Source organism: Mesoplodon densirostris, chromosome 18 (assembly GCF_025265405.1).
Source record: "Mesoplodon densirostris isolate mMesDen1 chromosome 18, mMesDen1 primary haplotype, whole genome shotgun sequence".
In the NCBI taxonomy this organism is placed as follows: domain Eukaryota; kingdom Metazoa; phylum Chordata; class Mammalia; order Artiodactyla; family Ziphiidae; genus Mesoplodon; species Mesoplodon densirostris.
Genome location: NC_082678.1, coordinates 30,865,275 through 30,889,807, shown reverse-complemented (window position 1 = coordinate 30,889,807; position 24,533 = coordinate 30,865,275). Strand labels below are relative to the sequence as shown.

The window sequence follows — 24,533 nt, the reverse complement described above, 5'->3', positions numbered from 1 at the left end:
CCAGAGCCACATCCTCCTTCAGAGCCGAACTGAACCGTTATGCCAGCGCTGCAACGCGAGGGCTCACCGTTAGCAACCGTTAGCAACCGCGCACCCCTCCCCCACCTAACGTCCCACCCGTTTTCTATGACATCTGTAAGTTACTCCACCTTTATTAGGCTCCTGCAGAGATCCAATGCACACCACCAGAGTGAGCCTTTTTCCCAGAGTCCCCAGGGCACAAGCCACCCTTCCCCTTGCAAAGGCGACAATTACCTCCTGCCGGGCCCCCTTCCCAACCCCGCCCTGCCCTCCCAGGCCCCAAACAATGAGGCGGGATTTGGGCTGCAGACCCCAGTGGCCACAAACTCCAGCAGCCCAGGGGTGGAGCGGGGTTGGGAAGGATGCAGAGCTTCCCGAGGAAACCACAGGATGTGGCATTCTGAGAAATTCAAAAGTGCTAGTCCAGTTCTGGCAATCTGAACTCTTCCTCCTCGAAGCTGAAGTCTGAGAGACATTCTTCCTCCCTTTGGCTACAGGGCTGACAAGAAAAGTAGCTGACCTGCAAAATGAGCACCAGTCAGGGTGGCGGGAGTGGAACACACCTTACAATTATTCTAAAATATTGCCATTTCCTCCAAACTCTCAGTATTCACGTCTCATTTTCAATTCACCACTCTGTTATCAGAAGTTACCACTGAATCAGTGATGACTCCAGAACATCTATAGGAGGGGTTTGGGGCAGGTGAGCAATTCATCCTGGGAAAGAGTGTCTAAAACCAAGTGAATGGCCCTTTATATTAGCATGGGAAAACTTCCCCCATCCCACGTTGTCTCAACAGAGCCATTAATCTAGAAAAAACTACTGTGTCACTTTTCAGAGGTCTACCCTGTGTGCAGACATGGAGAAGACACTTAGAATGTTAAAGTCAGCATGTTAAGTAATTTTCTTCAAATACTATAACTAGCACCCAGTTTACTTTCTTCACAGTCCTTTTCATATTCTATTTAATTTTAGTCCTTTTTAATTGTCTGGTACACCTGTAACACCTAAACTCCAAGAGAGAAGGAGCTTCATCTTATTTCCAGTGCCTAGCACATAATGGTTTCTCAATGGAACTGATTCCAAGATTGGCCTCATTTAGGAATGGATCTGTTGTTATAATCAGTTTTCCGAAATCTTTACTATCAATACGGAGTCCTTTCCTCTCACATTTCACAGGAAGCTAGACTTCTTAAAGTCCAAAACATGGATATGTTTGAAGGTTCCTTGACTGATTTCAATTGAATTAAAATAATTATTTTGTACAGGAAAAACTTTCAAAATTTTTACATTTTTCAGAACATAACCACCTTTCCTTTCTCTACTTTCTTCCCTTCAAAACAAATTTTGCAACGTTGGGGTGAGTTAAATAATCAGAAAACTAGCCCCAAAATAAGCTCTCAATGACATGAAACACATTTTTTTGCTCCTTTTAAATAAAAATCCTATATACAGTACATTAATGTTTTCTTTTAGAAATTAAGTTGACAACTTAATCCCTAATTCGAGGCATCCATATAACTGGTTTACAGAAAGGTTCTTCAGCAAAATATTTAACACAAGATATATATGAGATGCTGAGATCTGGGTAATATACCTTACTTGAAAGGCATGAATAGTTTTAAAACACTGTAGCATAATCACACTTAAGGCCATAGTTACTTTGTTCCCAAATCCCTGCAATTCTATTTGAGGGGCGTTCTAAAAGGCCTGTGTCTTCTCCTGTGTCCACAACTGTAGACGTACACTGATGGCCCTCAATCCTGCTCTCCAAACTTCAAATAACGGGCCAGAGGCAAGGCTCGGGACTTGGAAAAGTCCTAGAAATTCCCTGCCTCAAAAGCAGTTTCAGAGTTTCACATTTTCCTAAGGAAGACAGAGCTGAGTAGACATGCCAAAGTCTTCCAAATCCTGCTGCTTGTTTTGAATTATGGCTACACTGGCTGTGTACCCCTTGAGTTTGTATCTCCACATACTTGAATTAAATCCTGTAGTTCCTCTTTGGTTCTAGCATCTGTGACGTCTTCACAGAGTCTATATGCCACGGCTGTTTTACCAATTTCTGAAATAAAGTTAACAAGGATCAATTCAGAAGTTTTCTTGTTCTAAAACTTCCTGTATACAATGGTAGCACCCAATAATTAGACATTCTTTTGATTTCTAAAAGCAGAAAATAAGAGCATTTTCCTAGAAGTTCCCTCATCTGACACTCCAGTTTTTATCATAATTATTTGTGAAAAAATATATAAGAAGTATCAACTTTGGTTCAAAAACCTTTATGATCTTAGAAATAAGAACTAAGGAATAATGACATAGAAATTAAAAGCTGTGGAAACAAAAATGTTCAATCACAATACAATGAAATACGAAGGCATTAGGTGGGGGTCAAAATGAGTTCAAACCTGGAGAGATACCACTGGACTATAATAGATACTTCATATTAGAAGCAAGGCAAGTGCCTACTCCTTGGGACCAAAATTCTACCAGATACAATGAACAAAGCTTTGGAGACAGAGACAGAGAGAGACAGCATTTGAACACTCTACTGGCAGAAACTGGCCCATGTACCTTTTGGACAATACAGCTTTCCTCAAGGCAAGCTAGAGCCACCAGGCTTTTTGTCTAAGGAGTTTGGAGTACATATAAGGAATACCTTGGCATATTAGGGACAAACAACCCAGACATTTAGTTTGGTTCTTAAAGGTTGTTACCCAGAGTTGACAGCTGATGGAGATTCTGCCTGATGACCAGGGAAGTCAAACTTCACTGGAAGGACTGCCCAGGCTGGAAGGCCAAGACCAATCCAGGGTCAACTCTTACAAGCAAATAAGGTATCTGACAACTTAGCTCGGATTTTCTCTAAGCCTGCAGGGCTGTGAAGCAGGGGAGCAATTCTGTTCTGGGAATCTACTCATCATAAAGTTTCCTTTGGGCACAGCCTGTGACATTCTCACTGCTGTATAACTCGATAGGGAACACAATCAACACTATTCAATAGCATGACCACTTTCAAGGCCCACAAAAACATAGCCAATTATTATATAAGAATCATATTCACCCAGTATATCAGAAATGAAAACTGAAATTAAACTGATTTCAAAAACATAATCTAATAAACTCTTCAACAAGAAAAAAATGATGATAATAATAGTCAATATATTTTCTCTGCTTACTATGTTTCAGGCATAGTTCTAAGCTTTTTACATTCATCATCTCATTTACTCTTACAATATCCTCCATTAGGTGATAAGCTGTATTACTAGTCCTATTTGCAGATAAAGAAATTGCAGCTTAGAGATATTAAATACCTTCAAATGTCTCTGGCTAGAAAAACCTAAAATTGCAACAACAACAACAACAACAAAATCTAAGAGACAAAGTTAGGACTCAAACACAGGTGTCCAAGGCTTATAATCACTACACTATTCTGTAAGATAAGCAAGCAATTGGGGAAGAACTGGATCAAACACTTTCTATATGAACTGTGGCAAGTCACTCTACATCTAAACACTGGGGACAATAATATTTGCTGTCATTTTTCTCATAAATGCCACAAAGAACAAATTTAAGACTGCTGCTGTGAAAGCATCTGGTGAATGAAAGAATATGTAATGTTTTAGGTAACCATTATTTTCATCCAATTAACTTTTCAAGTAACTTTATTTGCTCACTGAAACTGAAGTACTTCAAGGACAATCAAAAAGGTCTTACCTAAAGCCACAATCAGCAGTTTCTGGAATGCATCTGTCATAGCCTTCTGAATAGCAAGCTTCTGGGTTACCTTCCTTTCCATAAGGAATGATAATGACCCTAAATCCAACCAAAACAGATGAATTTAAAATGCCTGTCTGCATAACTGATTTCTAGGTTAGGTGTGTAAAACTAAAAATGCATCTGTGATTCTTAGATCATTATCTTAGTGATTAAGGGCAGGCACAACACTGGGGTACGGGTGAATGTCTCTGTTGTAGGTATACCCTGGCATGGCACATTTTTACTGCTCAGATCTATTCTGGAAGTTCCTAAAACACTCGATGGGAAATGGAAACCAAGAACGTGCACAAATCTCATACTACTCACAGATTTCAAATGGACAAGCTGAGGCTGCACTGCTACAGACCCTGCTCTCCTGTGCGTAAAGGGCTGGATTCATACAGTGAGATAGATTTGCCGGTAGTGCAGATGATCCGGCCTCTTCTCAACCATCACCCACTCAGGTGGATGGTGGAGCCTCCTCCACTCCATTCGCTAACAGCTCTGCCTCTGAGTTAAAACCCTAAGCCCAAGTGCCATGGATTCTAGGAAAAAACTCAGTACCAATCGGAATCCCCTTTCCAGGGATCTACATTTACTTTTTCTGCTCAGGCCCTTCTATAGGAGGCAAAGGACTGAATATTTACACAAGAGTTTATTTCCATCTTTAGACAATGATTTTCTTGGGATAACTGAAGGCCAGAAGACATCTGTATTTGAAGGAATATTTTAGCACATAACAAATCATTAACAACAACAACAAAAAAAACTAACTCATTTTCCCTCCTCCTAAGCTTCTTGGCAGGCGGTCAGTTCTAAAATTCTAAAGTTTAAGGTGCTGTCAGGTATTGCCTAAGATAAAAACCTATATTGTCAGGCAGAAAAAATCTGCCCAGGGCTTTTAGTGGCTTAGAAAAGTGATGATGTGTCTGAAAAGGTGAGTTTCAGAAAGAAAGGAAAAAAGAGAAATCCCACACCCTCACCTCCCCACACACAAACATACTGGAAAACAGACCTTCCTCCAACTTATCCAAAGGTTCCTCAGCCATGACAACTTCGGTTCTCCTGCACTCGTGGGAGGGCAACACCACCTCTAAAGCACAGAAGAACTTCAGGCTTTGCTTCTGAATTGGTGTCACAATAGCTTCATTTTCCCTTTCTTCAAGGTTAGAAAGATCCTGAAGCTGTTAGGATTATGAATTAAAGGCTAGACTTCAAAATATCCTGTTGTTAGAAATAAAAACGAAACTCCAGCAATCCCAGGTAATAGTTTAGGTATGCAATAGCTTCAAAATCAAGTTGAGACTTGCAAATGAATGACTAGATATGGACAACTATTTTTTATTATATACCATACAAATACTGGAGAAAATTATGGACACCGCCATCCAAGTCATTGAGATTATCACTAATTCTAGGTGGCAGGCCAATGCTCACATGCTTCCATGTGGAAGGCTCTCACATCTCCTCCCCATAGCCCTGTTCTATTCTTCTCTCTAAAGTCTAGGAGTTCAATGTTGAAAGGAGTCTGGTTAGTCAAAGAAAATCTACAGAGTTCACCTTGATGATCCTTTCTGACCACCCATTGAAACCAAAGTAGTGATTTGCCAATTCTTGGCATCTGGAGCTGTTTAGGGCCAGCGTATTATGTTGAACCGCCTTATGTCTGGTGCCAAGATGAACCTAAAGACATAAAAGTCCTAAAAATATCACAATCCTACATAGAGACTTGTTTTGGATATACCTGAGATTTATCAATACCAATTTCATAGAGTGGTTGTGAAGATTAAGTAGGACATTTTAAACAATGAGCTCACAGTCAGCCCTAAATAAATGTTATTTATTATTTTTAAGTCAGTACTTTTCTGCATCATTTCCAGGTCCCCTGATTAACCGGAAGGTTCCCTGACCTCTGGTGGTGAAAGTGATGATGAAAACAACCAAGGAAGCCCAGCAGAAGCCTATTATGGGGCTGGGGGTAAGCAAAGGAAGTGAACTGTTTTACTCATCTCATCCTGTAGCTCCTGCTTGAGAATATGACCTGAAGAGGAGGTAAGATGGACCTGCCACTGAATCAGGACCTTAATCTGTAGCACCCCCTCCCCAAGTTACTAACCCCTGTTAGAAGAGGGAATACCTATACCTCTATAAATGTAAATAAAGCAACCAAAAGAAGTAGGGGTTCATCTGCATGAACAAGCTTCTTTGAGAGTGCAAATATTTCCAGTCTTAACTCTCTAAATAACTTACATATTACTGTGGATTTTTTACATCACTAGTTCTTTCTTAAATATCTATTTCCACTTTGAACAGGGTGTAGTATATAAATATAGTCATAAAAATTCAAATAATACAAATAAAGTCAAAGCATTGTTAATTCTTTATTGATTGGTTTGTGCATCTTCCTCTGTCACTAGTTTATGAGCTCCTTAAGTGCTTGAAGGAACCATATGTTATTCTTTCCTTGTTACCAGACGCAAGCATAGGTCTTGGCATATAAGAGAGGAGTGATGGTCTGCTGACTGAGTGAATGAACGAGTACATAAGAAAATGAAATTACTTTCTCCAACTGAAGCTGCCTGCTGGGAAGGAGAAATGAAGACTAATTTTTAAATGCTGAGTGTCGCATGAGAGGCTAGGCCCTGTACGGTGAGTCATAATGGAGCTGTCCTGGACAATTAGGAAGCTTCAGAAGGGCTCTGAGCCCCTGGTAGTAGAGAGAGTTGACATCTGGGATAACCTTGCCACAGTTCTTGCTGGCAAACATTTCCCTTCGTGCTACTGAGAAAAACTCAGATACATTAGGCCTTTCCTTCATTTTATTTTAAGATGTTATTCACTTTTCTGTATTTATAAAAATACAGGGGAAAAAAGATAAGAATTATGTTTACATGCCAATGAATAAAGGAACACATAATTGGAACTTCCCTGCTGGTGCAGTGGTTAAGACTCTGTGCTCCCAATGCAGGGAGCCCGGGTTCGATCCCTGGTCAGGGAACTAGGTCTCACATGCATGCTGCAACTAAGAGTTCACACGCCACAGTTAAGGAACTTGTGAGCTGCAACTAAAGGAGCCTGCCTGCTACAACTGGGGAGCCCTTGAGCCGCAACTAAGGAGCCAACCTTCTGCAACTAAGACCCAGTGCAACCAAAAAAATAAATAATTAAAATTTAAAAAGAACACATAATTAAAGTAGGTAACAATATTGGGGGTGTGGGTAGTAAACTAAGGCTCTGCATTAACAAAAGAAATCTAGGGCTTCCCTGGTGGCACGATGTTTGAGAGTCCGCCTGCCGATGCAGGGGACACGGGTTCGTGTCCCGGTTCAGGAAGATCCCACATGCTGCAGAGTGGCTGGGCCCATGAGCCATGGCTGCTGTGCCTGCACGTCCGGAGTCTGTGCTGCGCAACGGGAGAGGCCACAACAGTGAGAGGCCCGCGTACCACAAAAAAAAAAAAAAAAAAAAAAAACCAGAAGGTGCAAAACTGTTTCCTATCCCAGACTCCTATCTTCCGTCTTACAATACTGTAACTGACACTTCAGAGAATCAAAGTCCACACCGTGTAGGATTTTTCCCACCAGTACAAAACACTGGCTCAAGGGCAAGTTCGAACTGGCTATTAATACAGTTCAGCAAACATTTCCTGAGGCCAGGCCCTGTGTTAGCAGCACTAAACTCAAAGAGGAAGCATGCCATCACTGCTTTCAAGAAACTCAGATTCTAGCAAGACAGGCAAAGCACAAATGAAAAATAACAAGAAATACCTTCCATCTGCCGAAAGGCATGAGCTGCCCTCAACAGAAGAACACAAGTTCACTGTGCAGAGATGATAGGGAGAGCACAGGGGAGTTTATCAGAGAGAATGCACAAGAAGTCACCAAGACAAGAAAAAGCACATGATACACTCCAGGTGTGTCAGAGAAGGAGGGAAAGGAGCTAAGAATGCCCTCCAATGCCACAAGAAGCGAGGGCTTTATTCCATAGCAATGGAGCATGATGGGAGGTGTTTAAATAAAGAAGGAACCTATCGGGCGGTGCAGTGGTTGGGACTCCGCGCTTCCTCCACGGCGGAAAGGGGCGGGGAGAGGGTTTGATCCCTGGTCGGGGAACTAAGATCCCGCAGGCAGCATGGTGTGGTCAAAAAAAAAAAAAAAAAGAAGGAACCTATCATGTAGAAGTCCTGTGAACAACTGGTGATGAGCAGGCATTGCCATTAATAACAGACCACTAAGCAGTCCAAGTAATAGAGATTGAGAATTCAAGCGCAGCCTCTCCTGAGCTATACCACTCATAATGCAGGGAGCAGCAATCCTGGGCAAAGAAGACCTAAGATCCTCTGACCTGACAGTCACAACATTGCTCCAGCGGACCACGCTTGCAGACCTCCCACCACCACCTCTGTTGGTTCTGAGACTGCTCTTCTTGCCTGTTCTCACCCTCGCTCACTCTCCCCACTTTCTACCTCACCAAACGGCCCCAAGGTACAGGTCTCCTCCATCCTTCCAAAGCTCAATTTATGCCACTTCGCTTTTAAGAAAGACCCACGTTAGCGCCTGTTTTCCCAACCAAAAGAAATCCAAAGAGGTATCTATTTTCACAAAAAAGGGGGGAAAATGAGAACAGTGCCCGGCACGTGTTGTGCAGCAGCCCGTACAGAGGCAATTCGCACTGTGCGCTGCAAAGGCAGGTGCAAGGGGCACCACCCAGCTCCTTCCCAGGAACCACACTCAGCACCTCAGCGTCAAGCCGCCATAGCTTTGAACTGTCACTGAGCTTCTGTACTTTAGCTCAATTTATTTTGTGCATCCGTTAGCAAGATGTGTCCTATGGTCACTGCTTCTTCGCTTTACGCCACTTCGGCTTATGAAAGGTTTCATGGGAACGCTCTGCTTTCAGTCATTGGGGGAAACCCATACTTATTGTCCTCCCGCCTCCCTCCAGCCTACGCATCCACTCTCGGCCTGGCCTTTCCAGCTTTGAAAAGACAACCTGGCTCCGCCCTCTACCGCCTATATACTGCAGTGAAAGATGAGGGGAGAAGCTGACAGGCAGACAAAAGGCAGCAGCAGTGAGTGAGGCCTGGTGACAGACATCGGAAGAGTTCCAGGCCCCTTCAACTTTTGAGATGTTTGGTATAATAAAAAATGTAGAAACACCTAAGGGATGGGATGAGAAAGAGCTCAAAATGGACTTCAGTATTTGTTAGCATTTGTTAAATATGGGTGGTACATACACGGGGTACAATGTAATATTCTCCACTTTTCTCAGTATGAAATTTTTAATTAAAAATATACCAAAACACGGTTTTAAAAATTACAGGATATTTAAAATGTTTATACATTTGACAAGTTAATACAACACAAAAAATGAATTCTAATTGTGTAATTCACAAGGTAATCCAACAAATATTTGGTGTATTGTATCCTCAGGCATTACATGGCCTCCCTCAGTGGGCTATAATTCCCAGGTTACTTTAAGGGAACTTCAATATTTAAGTTATGGTTGGTGTTTATGTCCCTTATACAAACATGCATTAATTCGGGGAAATCAATTATCAAACAAACATCAAAAGTAATCATTTCTACATTACTAATGTGACTTTGCCCATCAGAGATCAGAATGGCATTACAAGATCATCAGTCACTTATTCTATAGGCCAGAGTTGATGCTATTGACATTTTGGGCTGAACAATTCTTTGTTGCGGAAGGCTGTCCTGTGCCTCATAAATGTTTCAGCAGCATCCCGGCCTCTGACCACTAGGTGCCAGGAGCACGTCTCCTGACTTATGACAACTAAAGATGTCTGTCTCCAGACATCAGCAAATGTCCCCTGGGGGGCAAACTCATTCCTGGTTAACACCTACTGATATAAACAAGCATATAGTGTTTGCTTGCCAAATAACAGCAACAGAAGATGGATAAATCCATGGATTCCAAAGGTCCTAGAATTAGCAAATCTTCTCTATACAACTCCTAGCCCACATCTAGAAAATATTACAAAAGGAAGCAAAATGAAAAGAAAAACTAACAACACATGAGCTAAAATCTTTACTAGGGAGAGAACACAGCATAGTGATCCAAAGCACAGACTTGGAGCCAGAGGACTTACATTCAGAACTCACCAGCTGTGTGACCTGGAGCAAATGACTTAGCCTCAAGTATCTCAACTTGCTCACCTCTAAAATGGCAAGGAGAGAACTAATACCTACCTCCTATGGTTATTTATTTTCACTTAAGAATTAAGCGAAATAATACGTGTAAAGTGCTTAAAAGAATGCCTGGCATACAGTGAGTGCTCAGTAAGTGTTAGCTATTGTTATTTCACTAAAATTCCATATTTTCAATTTATACAAAGTGGAAATCACTTTACAGATTTCAACATGCAACACTGTATTTATAGAAAATAAAATATCATGCTATGTAACTACTCTGTCTACTTGACAGAGGAATTATTTTCACCCATTTTCACCATCTCGGTAAAATAATAATGGTTATGATTATGCAACCATAATAATGATTATGCTCTCCAATAGCCACTGGAGAAACAAGTGTACTTGTACATCGCTGACAAAGACAAGCTAACCCCTAAAACTGGCTCTGAGGGGAGATCACAAAACCTACCATCAACATTAATCACCAAACATATTAGCCAGGGATATCTCAATAAAAGTAACACAGAAGTAGAGATTAGGGACAGAATTACTAACTGCGGGAGCTATGGGGGGAAGTGACTTAATTTCAAGAGTTAATGTCTCTGATATGTAGGCTCAGGTGCCCACCTCAGCACTGGATATGAAGATGCCTACCACAATTAATCAGGTCCCAACAGTTCATTTCTAACTGCGGTCTCCCTGAACCTCACTGCGGGTACTTCTGTAGCGTAGCTCTCCATACAAGGCAGGTCTCTGGTAACTGCCTTCTCTGGTTCTTCAGAAAACAGCATGACCTGGCTACACATACTCCTGAAGAATTTCAAGCGTCTTCTTGAAAAACATAAAATAGAAACTGCCAGCCGCAGTCAAAGTGACACAATGTCTCAAGCCACACTAAAATGGACTATAAAAAATACAGAGATCTAGAAACTACCTCTAAACGACGCCAGCACCAGACACACCTCACCATGTAGCCAACACTCTTGGCCAGGATACACGGATACACCCGTGTCTACGGCATGCAAACCTGCCACGTAGCGGACAGACACTGACCAAAGTGGGTCTTGTACAGCCTCTGCCATGGGGACAGAAAGGCCCGGAGAAGGGCGCTGAGTCGCTTAAACCCACCAGTGTGGGAAGAAGCACCACGTCCACCCATTGAGAAGGCCACCCCTATTTGCCTTGACTCTTTCTCTTCCTGTTAAAAATTATCCGACTTTCACCAAAAGAATACACAACACTAACTTTCTGCAAACTCCTGCCCCTGTGGGGAACGGCACTCCTGGAGACAAAAAAGCTGGAATCAGTAACCAAGGTTCTAATTCAAATCCGGTCTAATTCAAATCCATTAACCCCTGTGATCCGTTGCCGATATACAAAAAGAGCCTAACAGCACATTAGTCGTTTGACCAGCCAGCGTCCATCCCTTTTTCTGGTAATAAAAGCCCACAAATTCCCTCAGAGTACGTACCTCTCCCCGCCTCTCAGTCAGCGTGGCTCCGGTGGGCTCGACTCCGCCAAAGAGCCACGGGTGACACGTGACCAGAACTGGCCAATCCCAGTCTCACAGCCTCAAACAGCGATTAGCTCCAGGTCAGACATGTGACCTCATAAGAGCCAATGAGACATCATGAGACTTTTGCTGAGGCTTCTGGGAAAGAGACAGGCGCTCTTTCCGGCTGAATCTAAATGCTGACAGGCTACAGGGGGTGAATATGCTACAGCCAAGTTTCTAACATACAGTTCCTACAACTGAAGTCCATACAGGAAAAGGCAGAGTTGACTCGTGGGGAGAACCTGAGTCCTGATGACTTTACTTGAGCCCTGAATCCAGCTAGCTGTGCCTGACTTTGCAGTTAGGTGAGCCTAACTCAAATTTCTTTCCAGCTTAAGCCAATTTAGGTTGATAATTCAGGCAGCTGAAGCGAACTGATGTATATGTGTATATCTGATTAGTACCTCACAGGATGTGAAAAATGGAATGAACTGATAGCTGTCTTGTAAAACAGTGTGTATATACATGATTATTAAAAACACTGGTCACAGGTATTGATTAATAATAACAAGTGCAAAGAGAAAAAAGTGGGCATGGGAGAGAAATGACTTAGTGTGATATGTGGTTATTCTGACTCTTGAAAATATTCCAAAACATTTGTTTAAACAATTTTATCATAAAGCTATTTCAGCAATAATAAGAAGAATGACAAGAGCCATTTGCTGAATGCTTACTGTGGGCCAGAGGCCGCTGAAATGACTATATTATGTAATCTGCTTGAGTCCTCATAATGACCTTACAAGGTGGATGCTATTATTATCATTCCCACTAACAGATAAGGAAACTGAAGCACAGACAAGTTAAGTTACTCAGCCACAGTTACACTGTAAATAAAAGGCAGGATTCAAATGCAGACAATCTGAGGCAGCTCGTGCTTTTAGCCATGACACTGAATCTGAACCTACACTCAGAGTTCTATTGCTGTTCCAGTGAAGCAGAAACTGAAACTCAGGCACTACCCAAAGCATCAAATGTGAATGTAATATACCACTATTTTAACCCTGGAAGAGTCTTAAGGACTAATTCCTACATAGTTCTGCATTATGAAAGTATACATATTTAACCACATTAGTGATTATCATTTTTTTAAAAAGTGTGAAAACCCTCACAAACCTCAACCAATTGCATCCTTTGGTTAAACAAAAGTCCTAGATGTTCCCAAGACTAAGAGGTATATTAATTAGTACTACCTTTCCAGAAAATAACATTTGCACCTTCCACAAAGTCAACTTTATGAGGACATTCCCATCACTAAGTTACTTTTCACCACTTTTATAGAACAGAAACTTATTTTAAAATCTATCCATCTTAGTATAATATAAAAAATAAAAAAAATTTATGAACTGGACTTTCTCAAAATTAAACCTTTTTCCTCTTTGAAAGACACTATTATGTTAGAAGGATACGAAGCCAACCTAAAGACTGAGAAAAAAACAATGGCAAATCACATACCTGAAAAAGGATTTGTATCCAACTATATAAAGAATTCTCAAAACTCAACAGTAAGAAAACAACCCAATTAAAAGCTAGGCAAAAGATTTCAACGGCACTCCACTAAGAGGATCTAATGATGGCAAATAAGCACATGAAAAGATGTCCAATGGCATTAGTCATCAGAGAAATGCAAATTAAAACCATGATAAGATATTACCACATACCTATTAGAATGGCTAAATTAAAATCACTGATGGAGTCAGTGATGTGGAATAGGTGGAATTCTCATACATTGCTAGTGGGAGAATACAAAATGGTACAGACACTCTGGAAAAAGGGTTGACAGTTTCTTATAAAGTGAAAAATATACTCACTATATCACCCAGCAATTCCCTTTCCCCAGAGACAGCTACCCTAAAGATAGAGAAATGAAAACTATGTTTGCACAAAAGTCTGTACACAAATGTTTGCAGCAGCTCTATTCCTAAATGTTAAAAATTGGAAACAATGCAAATGTCCTTTAATGAGTGACAATGGAAAACTACTCAGTAATAAAAAGGAATAAACTTTCAATACATGCAATAACGTAGATGAATCTCAAAGACACAGTAAAAGAACCCAGTCTCAAAAGCTTGCATGTATGATTCCACTTATAGGACATTCTCAAAAAGACAAAACTATAGGGATGGAGAAAAGGTCAGAGGTTGCAGAGGTTATAGGATGGGGATAGTTAACTATAAAAGGATAGCATCAGGGAATTCTGGGGGGTGATAATATTATTCTGTATTCTGATTGCAGTGATGGTTGCACAAACTACACGTGTTAAATTAACAGGATAAAAGAAAAAAGTTAGTTTTACTGTATGATAATTTTAAGAATAAAATTTTAAAATTATTTTTAAATATGAATCTCAATGTCACAATGGACAAGGTTTTTAAAAACTGGAAAGAAATAAAGAAGGATAAGTTTGTTAATAAAAGAAAAACCTGGGCTTCCCAGGTGGCGCAGTGGTTGAGAGTCTGCCTGCTGATGGAGGGGACACGGGTAAGAGACCTGGAAGAGGAGGATCCCACATGACACGGGGCAACTGGGCCCGTGAGCAACAACTACTGAGCCTGCGCGTCTAGAGCCTGTGCTCCTCAACAAGAGGGGCCACAGCAGTGAGAGGCCCACACACCATGATGAGGAGTGGCCCCCGCTCGCCGCAACTAGAGAAGGCCCTCGCACAGAAACGAAGACCCAACACAGCCAAAAATAAATAAAAAATAAATAAAAATAAATACATTTAAAAGGAAAACCTATACATTTCCCTTTCTGCAAATGTCGGTTTTCGAGGCAATAGTAGAGCCTCAGAAAGAATGTCTGCAAACAGGACAATCACTAGTTCACTAAGTACAAAATGTAGGATACTTTTGAAGAATCCCACCACAGCTAGATAATTGGTCCAGGACCAAAAGTAAATACTGGAAGAAAAATGAAATCAACAGTGTACCACAGAGGTGGTAGGCAGACTGGCCTGGACTAAGACATCTTCAGTAATAGATAATAAGGGTGGTGATTTGTAAGCATCATTCTCATCCCACTGTGGACTTCCTTCTGCGACAGTATAAGGATACCACCAGATAATCTTGAAATCAAGTCATGAAATGTACTTTTATATTTTTAAAAATCAATTCTTGTCCTTAAATTAACTTTTCTTATTAATTTAGTCAGGGTCCTCTTTTACTGCTAAAACATTAAATCTTATTTGATTAGAGACAGACTTCAAAAAATAAAAATAAACTGTGATCAAATAGCAGGAACAAACAGTAGTAACTGACATTTCTTCAATCTAAACTGAAGATGATTTCTGTATCTCTGTCTTTGACATTTGTCTCCATTAGGGGAAAAAATGATGTACCTCATAATTAACTTGGCTGGAATGAATCAGACTGCATTTGTAAAGGTTTCAGAAGACCAATGAGCTGTGCTAAACAGTACCACTATCCACCTGAGCAGAAATTAGTATACATAAGTTTTTTACATAACTAACAAAACAAAAATTTAAACAAAAGAAGAACTACTAGAAAAAATTAGAGATTCATTTTTTTAAGTCAGTAATTTGCCTCATAAATTATGATTTTCCCTGTGGAAACCCTGTTATTACCCTGAAAACAAGACCACATTAGAAAGTAAATGCATCGTGACAAAAGAAAGAAAAGGCAGATTGATACATTATTAAAATAACTCACACGCCATACCCTGAGGAGTAAGGAAGCCATGGCAGAGCAGGCCCCCTTCTCCTCAATGGACAGCACAGCTGTGGGGAAGACACTGCAGCTAGCAGAAGCATGTCACACTTCCTCAGAGAGGAAGCAAGTTACAGACCACTCTAGAGAGGGCGCCCATAAACTGAGGGCCACGCTCATTACACAACGTCCAGGCCACCCACAGGCTGACTGCAACCCAACTTTCCCACCATTCCCACACAGGGCCCAGGAACCGTCAGGCCTCTGAGGCTCTGCCAATGCCCTTCCCTCTACCCAAATATCCTTTCCCTCCTCTCTCCGAAACCTCAAACCTGCCCAGCTCTAAATGAACACTTCAAGGCCTATTTCCCTAAGAATGCCTCTCTCAAAACCAAAATTACTTCCTAGAGAATGATCTGCCTCTTAATCATCCATTATCTTGGATTAAATAACACATGGAAGATGGCTTATATGACCAACACAACTATTTTATAAATAGGAGTCATGTTTTATACCATCTATGACATGACATGACAACCAATCAGCTCACTAAAACCATTCAATAAATACTCTAATTGAATTTCCCAAAGAGTTGACCTAAAATAACGTAAATGCTAAGCATTTCTAGAACTGTCCTGAACCAAATTCACTTCTCATTTGAATGCCAATGTCATACACAGGGATGTTGTATTGTCTTGAAATGTACTTGCCTTTATCCAAAACTAGAATCTCTGATGAATCTATGGGACACACATGTAAAATATTCTGCAAAGTCAAAAAGCTTTATTTATTGTACTGTGCTTAATATTCAGCCAGACCTGCATTTTTCTCTAAAACTTATACAATTACTGAGTACGCAAGAAGCATTAGAAGAGAGACTAAGTCTATTGAGAAGAAAACTGGAAGCGAAGGTCATCAATCATTTTCTACTTTGAATAATCTCTTTAGTAAAGAGGTAAATTCTCCTAAATTCCAGAATGAATGGAATTCAATACATCAGAGTAAAATGCTTGAAATACATAAAATAAATATCTTGATGGACCTTCCACCATCTCTTTTAGTAACTTAAATTATAAAAAAGAACCCTAAATTTAAGAAAAGTTATATCAACAGCTAAAATTGAGATTTTTTTTCCATCTATTACTTTGATTATCCTGACCCATTTTTGAGAACTGGCAGCATTCTGGATCAATAATTCCAAATTATTTCTTGAAGAGAGTGAGATTCCTCCCAAGTCATTTAACATGCTTACTAATCAATAAAGATATGAAAAAACAAAAAAACCCATATTTATGAAGCAAGCAAATTATATTAAACGACTGACTTTGAGAAAACTTTGCTGCTTGCCAAGGAAATTTTATTATTATTAAATATTTTCTGTCATTTGTATTTCTGCATTTTCCCTTCCAGATTATCTGTGTAGCCTAGTAAACACATCGTAATCCAAAGCAGTGGAGCTTTATAAATAAAATGTAAATGAACGCAAGAGAACCAACTGCATAATTGAAACAAAAGTGTACTGGGCTTCTCTCGTGGCGCAGTGGTTGAGAGTCTGCCTGCCGATGCAGGGGACACGGGTTCGTGCCCCGGTCCGGGAAGATCCCACATGCCCCGGAGCGGCTAGGCCCGTGAGCCATGGCGGCTGAGCCAGCGCGTCTGGAGCCTGTGCTCCGCAATGGGAGAGGCCACAACACTGAGAGGCCCCCATACAGAAAAAAAATAAGCATACCATCACCACGACCACCATCATCCCAAGCAGATTACAAAATAGCAAGCAGATTATAAAATAATAGTCTACAAGCATACTTTTTAAAATATAAATTTATTTGCACTGAATATCTTATATAAAAAGCCAAGAGAGAGAGATGAAACAAAATATTAAAAGTAAACATCTCCTTCCCCAAAACCCTAACTCCCTTCCAGTCATGAGGAGAACATCACACAAACCCAAGTTGAGGGACAGTCTATGAAATACATGAACCAGGACTCTTCAAAATTGTCATTAAAAAAAGGAATGTCTGGGACTTTCCTGGTGGTGCAGCGGTTAAGAATCCATCTGCCAATGCAGGGGACACGGGTTCCAGCCCTGGTCCTAGAAGATCCCACATGCCACAGAGCAACTAAGCCCGTACGTCACAACTACTGAGCCTGTGCTCTAGAGCCCGTGAGCCACAACTACTGAGGCCACACGCCACAACTACTGAAGCCCGCGCACTCTAGGGCCTGTGTGCCACAACTACTGAGCCCGGGTGCTGCAATTACTGACGCCCGCGCACTTAGAGCCCGTGCTCCGCAACAAGAGAAGCCACCACAATGAGAATTCCTTGCACCACAATACAGAGCAGCCCCCACTTGCCACAACTAGAGAAAGCCCGCGCGCAGCAACAAAGACCCAACACAGCCAAAAATAAACAATAATAAAAATAAATAAATAAAGGCATCATCACATAAAAACAAATGAGGAAATAAATTTTTTCAAAAACGAATAACTGGTGGGGCAGTGGTTAAGAATCCGCCTGGCAGTGCAGGGGACACTGGTTGGAGCCCTGGTCCTGGAAGATCCCACATGCTGCAGAGCAACTAAGCCCATGCGCCACAACTGCTGAAGCCCCCACGCCTAGTGCCCGTGCTCCACAACAAGCGAAGCCACCACAGTGAGAAGCGTGTGCACCACAATGAAGAGTAGCCCCTGCTCGCTGCAACTAGAGAAAGCCCACACACAGCAACGAAGACCCAACGCAGCCAAAAATAAATACATTAAATAAATTAATTTAAAAAATAGAAACTAAAGAGTCAAAAACAAAATAAAGAAATAAAATATATTTTGGGAAGAAATAGGAAAAATTATACATGGACTTGATATCTGATAGTATAACTATTAGTATTACTGAATTATCTTCTTAGGTGTGAGAATGGTATTATGTTTATGAAGAAATATGTCCTCATTCTTAGGAGACACATGATGAAGTATGAATGAAATGCCATCTAAGATGTCTGCCACTTACTTTCAGCTGGCTCAGGAAAAAAAAATTCTATCTATTTGACAGAGAAAGAGAGACAAGGCAAATTATGATATAATGCTAACAATTGGGTATTGATTATACTATTCTTACAACTTTGCTGTAGGTGTAAAGATTTTCATAATATAAATTAAACTAATAGTTTTCTTTAACTTAAAAAAGATTCAAAACCCAAACTAATCCAGAAGTTATAATCTTCTCGTAAATATAAAATATATTTTATTTTATGCTGCTTAACTCATCTCCTCCAAATTAAAAAAAAAATGAAAAGGGGTGACTTATTTTACATAGTAAGGAATTATAGCTAACATCCAGGAGTAATATTTAGGTTTCCTTCAAATTGATATTGAATACAGTCTTTTTAATCATCTGAGCAGTTTATACTGATTGTGGGCTCATTAATTGCTAACTTACCTCGTTTTTTTTAAATAAAAATGTTTATTTGAATACAATTACCTTATCCCTTAAAGAAGCTGGAAAGAAGATTAAATAACCCAGAAGACACAGTTGGAAACTGTAAAGAAGTATAAGAAATAGAGTCACTGGCAGAAGAGAAGAGCAGATCTCTTGCAAAGCTGCATTCCATGTACCCTGCCTGGGTCAGACATAGTTCATCGAGCCGAAGATCCAGTAGAGACCCATCTGCCCAAAATGCCTTTCTCCAACTGAGAAAGAAGTGAAAATGCTAAGACATGAGAACATTTGTTGCTGTCTACAGCTAATTGAACCAGAAACCTTTAATACCATTTCTAGTCCTGAAATTCTATTATTCTACATAAAACACCTTTAAAAACAAGTATATATTATCATTTCACACCCATTAGGATGGCTACTATCAAAAAAATAGAAAATAAGTGTTTGCGAGGATGTGGAGAAATTGGAACCCTTTTACATTTCTGGTGGACATCAAACGGTGCTACTGCTATGGAATAAAATATGGGGATTCCTCAAAAAATTAAACACAGAATTACCATATGATCTAACAATTCTTCTGGGTATTTCCCAAAAGAACTGAAAGTAGGGACCTGAACAGATATGTATACACCCAAGTTCACAGCAACATTATTCACAAGAGCCAAAAGGTGGAAGCAACCTGAGTGTCTATCAAAAACTGGATGGATTTTTAAAAATGTGGTATTTACATACAATGGCATATTATTTAGCCTTAAAAAGGAAGAAAATGCTGCCACATGCTACAATATGGATGAACCTTGAAGACATGCTAAGTGAAATTAGCCAGTCACAAAATGACAAATATTGTATCAGTGCACTTATATGAGGTACCTATGGTATGAATGGACCCTATTCAAATTCTTAGAAACAGAAAGTAGAATGATGTTTGCCAGGTGCTTGAGGGAGAGGGGGATGGAGGGTTAGTGTTTAATGAGTACAGACTTCAATTTGGGAAGATGATGAAGTTCTGGAGATGGATGGTGGTGAGGGTTGTACAACAATGTGAATGCACTTAATGACACTGAACATTGTATGCTAAAATGATTAAAACGGTAAATTTTATGTTATGCATATTTTAACAATACTCAAAAAAAAAAACCCACAGGTATGCAAGCCATAATACCCTCTTAACCCTCCTTAAAAGGAGTGAGGCCCATGTCCTAATCCTGATGCAAACTTAAGGAATGCTCACTGCCCATTTCCCCATCTTCCCTGCCCAGGAAGGAGAACCACGAGCTGGCAGGGCAGAGCCAGAGCCAGAGGCGGGAAATTGGTCCTGACGTTAGTCCCGCTGAAGAAACTCAGAAGAGCCACAACAGAGGGTAAGGCCCAAGAAGACGGACAGAGGCAGGCTAGGGAAGAGAAGGCAAAAGCAGAAGGAAGGAAATCCCTGAGAACATGGGCAGCTGATCACACTGGGAAGGGACACCACAGCTGTGAGGAAAAGGAGGATCAGACAACAGGGGAAATCAGAGAAGGGAACTGCCCCAAGGTAAGGAAAGAGAGGAGTAGGAGAAAAAAGAAGAATTGTAAGCAAGAAGGAGATTCATTCAAGAAGAGACTCTTCCCAAGTACCAGCAGGAAAATGACTTCGTTCCACTGAGGTAGCCATGTGTATCTAAAGAAACCAAGAAAGTTGCTGAAGCCTATAAAAAGTTAGGAAGAAACATTCTTTTCTGTGTAAGAATACTAATAGACCCCCATCCACAGAGAACTGTGTACTGCCATTTTTTTCATTTGGTTTTGTCTTTTTTTCTCCCTCAAGAAGAGAACACTTACTTGTTTAGGAATAATTTCAATCAGGGCCTACCTTTCTTATTTGTACCAAACACTAGTACGCCATGAATGAGCTAAAGCGTTTTAATGGCACAGGGGTAAGAGTACAGGCTTGAAGCCGGCTCTGCCTGAATCTGAATCCTGGCATTGTGACCTGAGGCAATCTGCTTAAAAATCTGCTTTGATTTCCAAATCTGCAAAATGGGAATAATAACAGGGCTACACTTCAAGGCATTACTGCAAGAATTAAATAGGGTAAAATATGAAAGCACTTACAACAGTGTCTGGCCCACACTAATCACTATTAAGGTATTAGCTTCCTGTTATACTCCAGACCTAGAACAGGAGTTCCAGGAGAGCTGAGATTTTGTCTCTTTTGTTTCCTGTTGAAGCCTCAGGTACGTCACATAATTCTTGGTTGACTAATAAACATGTATTGAATGGCAGCAACACAGGAGCCCGGAGGAACAGCACTACCTCTCTGTTATGACCAACAACTAAACCTGCGTAACAGCTCAGGCCCGCAGCTCCCAGGGCGTTTGCTCCACCTTATCTCAGGGGCTTCTGTGACGCTGCCATGATTACCTCCGTCTCACAGACAGACGAAGGCGCAGAAGACGGAAGCGACTTGCCCAGGAATCCTGGCAATTAATGCTACTTCTGTTCACTCTAGACCCCCACCCAGAAAGCTCAGAACATACCCTACTGAACTGTTCCATTCTCCTTAACTACAGATACCCAGAGTTCAAGTTCACCAAAACACTTTATCCGATTTGCTTCAATAGAATTGATGGAGAGGGAGGAAACAGAGGAAACAACATTACTAACTATTAAAGTCGAACAACGGGTACAGTGGGATTGATTATACCCTTTCCACTTCTATACATCTGAAATTTTCCATAATAAAAAATGTAATTGAGAAATAAGCTCTTCACTCCCAACATAAGCTCTCCCACCTCCAACATCCTATTGAGCACACCTGGGTGTGAGGAAAACACCACAGCAGAGAAGTTTCTCAGTCTGAGGCACTGAAGAGAGTGCTGCACTGGGAATCAGGAAGCTTCAGTCTTCACTCTGCTTTATCTAACTGTGAGACCTCACTGGTCCCTCAAGCTCCTCTGGGCCCCGAACTTCCGCATCTGTTCCTTCCAGGGTTAAGATTCTGATTTCACCTTTCTACTAGTTCCTTAAACTCAACACACAAAACCAAAATCGTCTTTTCTCTATTCTAAACCCCTAAGACCTGCTCTTCCTCCTGACTTCTGTATTCCTGCTGTCCCATTCTGCCAGCCATCCAACCACAAACACCTCAGCATCATCTCTGACTTAAGACACAGAACTGACTGTTCCTTCCCCTCCTACCTAATCAGTCACCACATCTCTCTGTTCAACCTCCAAAGTATCTCTTGACTCCACCACCTCCTTCCATTCCCAAGCACACCAACTCAGGCTTTCATCATCCCTCACCTGGAGTAGTACCATGAACCCGACTGAAAACCCTGTCTCTAGTTTCTCCTCACTCACAATCCATCATATGCATTCTCCAAAACCCAGTCATGACCTCTCAACAGCCTCACTGTCCACTATGTCCTTTCATGTAACCCAGGGTCCAGGTAATTTGGATACTCAGTTTCCGGACATCCACCTCATTTCCAACACCACCCCTCAGCCTTTGCTCAAGCTACCCTTCCCTCCAGAATGCCCTCTTCTTGCCCTGGCGCCTTAATTTCACAGTGGTGCAATTTAAATGCCACCTCCTCAGTTGAAGTGTTCCCTTACATCCCCAAGGGGGCAGTATCACTCCCTCCACTGAACCCCTAAGCACCTTGTCTGAACCCCTCTTACAGCACCTTTCAAACTACTATTAGTCCTTTCTTGTTTTGGTGCCCCTACTCTCTCTACTAGATTATTCGATCCTTGTCAGAGAAAATGATGCTTTATTCGTCTTTGTATCCTTCAGAACAGAGCTTCTCAAAGACTGTGACGTGGCACTGTGGTATGCCATGAATGAGCTAAAGAGGTTCTTGTCAGTCATCCCCTCAGCCCTCCACAAAGAGACTTCAGCAGCCAAAGTCCCACAAGTCAAGCCTCAAGCAGCCCCCTCCTTCAGCCAAGTATTCGCCACGATGACTTGAGGAGCACTAAGAGGACGCAACACGTGGTACACAATGGATGCGCACTAAACATGTGCTGAGCTGAACCTTGGAATAACTCACCCGTTCCCCTTCAACCACTATGTTCTCAAGAAAACTTACCATCCAGACTAGACTCTCTCTGAACATTCTCCCCGAACAGGTTGTGATCATCTTTGTAATAATCACCTGTTTATTAGCTGGTTATACTTGCCTTACCATCCAAAGCCCACATCGATAGTTTACTGATTAAAATAGCAAAGGATATGAACACACAATTCACCATGAAGAGACTCAAAGAGAAAAATTCAACATTATAGAACAAAGAAGTACAAATACAACTTTACACTATTAACAAAGCAAAAACTTTTAAGAAAAAAATGTATTTATATCCATTTATGGTGAAACAGGTACATCTGTGTATCTGTTAGTAGTACAAACTGGTATAATATTATTCAAAAACAGTATGGCTATATATATCAAAAGCCATAAAAACATTCATACCATTTAACACCATAATGCATTCAAAAATTTATCCTAGAGATATAATTAGCCAGAAAAAAATACAATAATATCTGCAATAATGTAGATTAAAGTATTAACTGAAAACCAGCCAGCAACATAAATATCTAACATAAAAAGATTTAAGTAAATTATTGAGGGCATGACTTGATGACATATTTTGCAGCCTCTCAAAGTGTAATCATGTCAATTAAAATTGTGACAACTATAACATGGAAATGTTTCCTAATGTAATAAGTAGAAAAAATTCAAATTAAATGCATTATAATTAAAAATGAGTACAATAAAATATGTGTGTGTGTAATATATATACATATATATAGATATATATCTATATATATATTTTTTAACAGAATGCCAAAAAGAAAATCAACTGTTTTAGGGGTAGTAACCCAAATATTTAACAATTTACTTAATAACAATGCTTAAATTATTTTATAATTTAAGAGAGAAAGTTCTACCATACTGAGGAAACTTAGGGGTCCCAGGATGCAAACTCGATAAAGTCTCAGGAAGAGGTCCACACCTCTCTTTACTGCTCACTTTGGCCTTAACTGAGAATGCTCATGTACTTCTTATCACAATGACCTATGACAACCTAGATCCCAGCTTTCCAAGGACCAAGAAACCAGCTCAACTAGCCTTCTGATCATCCCCATGAACCTGTGGGGGATGAATCGTGCAAACTTCCCTAACTCAAGAAACAAAGAACCCCTACAGCAATGTTTTACTTTAGCAATCAATAAGTAGCCAAGCCTAAGTTTAATTATAAACCCTAAAAGTATATAGCATTGTCTCATTATAGTCTCTGGGACTAGCATTAAAAATACATCAAAAAATAATTTTAGCACTGATGCCCCACAAGGACAATATTAAAACTGTCTTCTAATTGTTTTCTCTGTAGTACTACCATTTTCTTAGTTTAATACTGAATGGCCAAGATACTATAATGGACCAAGTAGATTAATTACTGTGAAATAATAAATACTCAAGACTAAAATGTCATTCTTAGGGCATTTCAGCAGTAAACAAATAATCTAAAGGACTAATACAACCATTAGGAAAAACGTTTAACCTTCTGTTTCCATTGATATGTTCCTGATATCCAGATCCTCAAAAATGCACATATGTAGTCATTCATGACAATACACACATAGTACATAACAGGAAAACAAACTATTTAATACTTAACTCGTTCATCAGAGCACTGGGTGATCAACACTCAAGAATGTTGACACAGAAACAGAAGGACCTCTGAAGATCCAATCATATGAAGATAGGTTGAATCCCTGTGCAGTTACTCATTCAAAACAGAAGTGGAAGATTAACCTACCCTCACTTCTCTTCAAACAAACTGACAAAGCATCAGGCAGTCTGTTTGGAGTAGCTTCACCATCATCCAGTCGGCTCCAGAAGTAACCAATTCAGCCAGGTCACCACTGCTGCACCAGGGCCCTACTTCCTCCACCTTGTCCCACCTCAT

The 24,533-nt window shown here is 40.5% G+C and overlaps 1 protein-coding gene across 1 annotated transcript; it reads right to left on the bottom strand.

Moving 5' to 3' along the window:
- Positions 1–189: 189 nt before the first annotated feature.
- Positions 190–24,533, bottom strand: LOC132479208 (RAD52 motif-containing protein 1-like). The gene is made up of 6 exons (XM_060082778.1): positions 24,444–24,533; positions 5,336–5,458; positions 4,791–4,959; positions 3,734–3,832; positions 1,999–2,084; positions 190–541 (listed from the first exon to the last, which is right to left on the bottom strand). Exons 1-6 carry the CDS (start codon positions 24,531–24,533, stop codon positions 440–442), a joined length of 669 nt encoding a protein of 222 aa, XP_059938761.1. The 3' UTR covers positions 190–439.

What these genes read in the sequence shown, in the direction of transcription:
- LOC132479208 (XM_060082778.1), bottom strand. Translation starts at nt 24,533, where the DNA reads ATGAGGTGGGACAAGGTGGAGGAAGTAGGGCCCTGGTGCAGCAGTGGT. An exon ending in CTGGAGCCGACTGGATGATG is followed by an intron (nt 5,459 to 24,443) that starts GTGAAGCTACTC and finishes TTATGTCTTTAG; the next exon opens with GTTCATCTTGGCACCAGACA. An exon ending in GGTCAGAAAGGATCATCAAG is followed by an intron (nt 4,960 to 5,335) that starts GTGAACTCTGTA and finishes TAATCCTAACAG; the next exon opens with CTTCAGGATCTTTCTAACCT.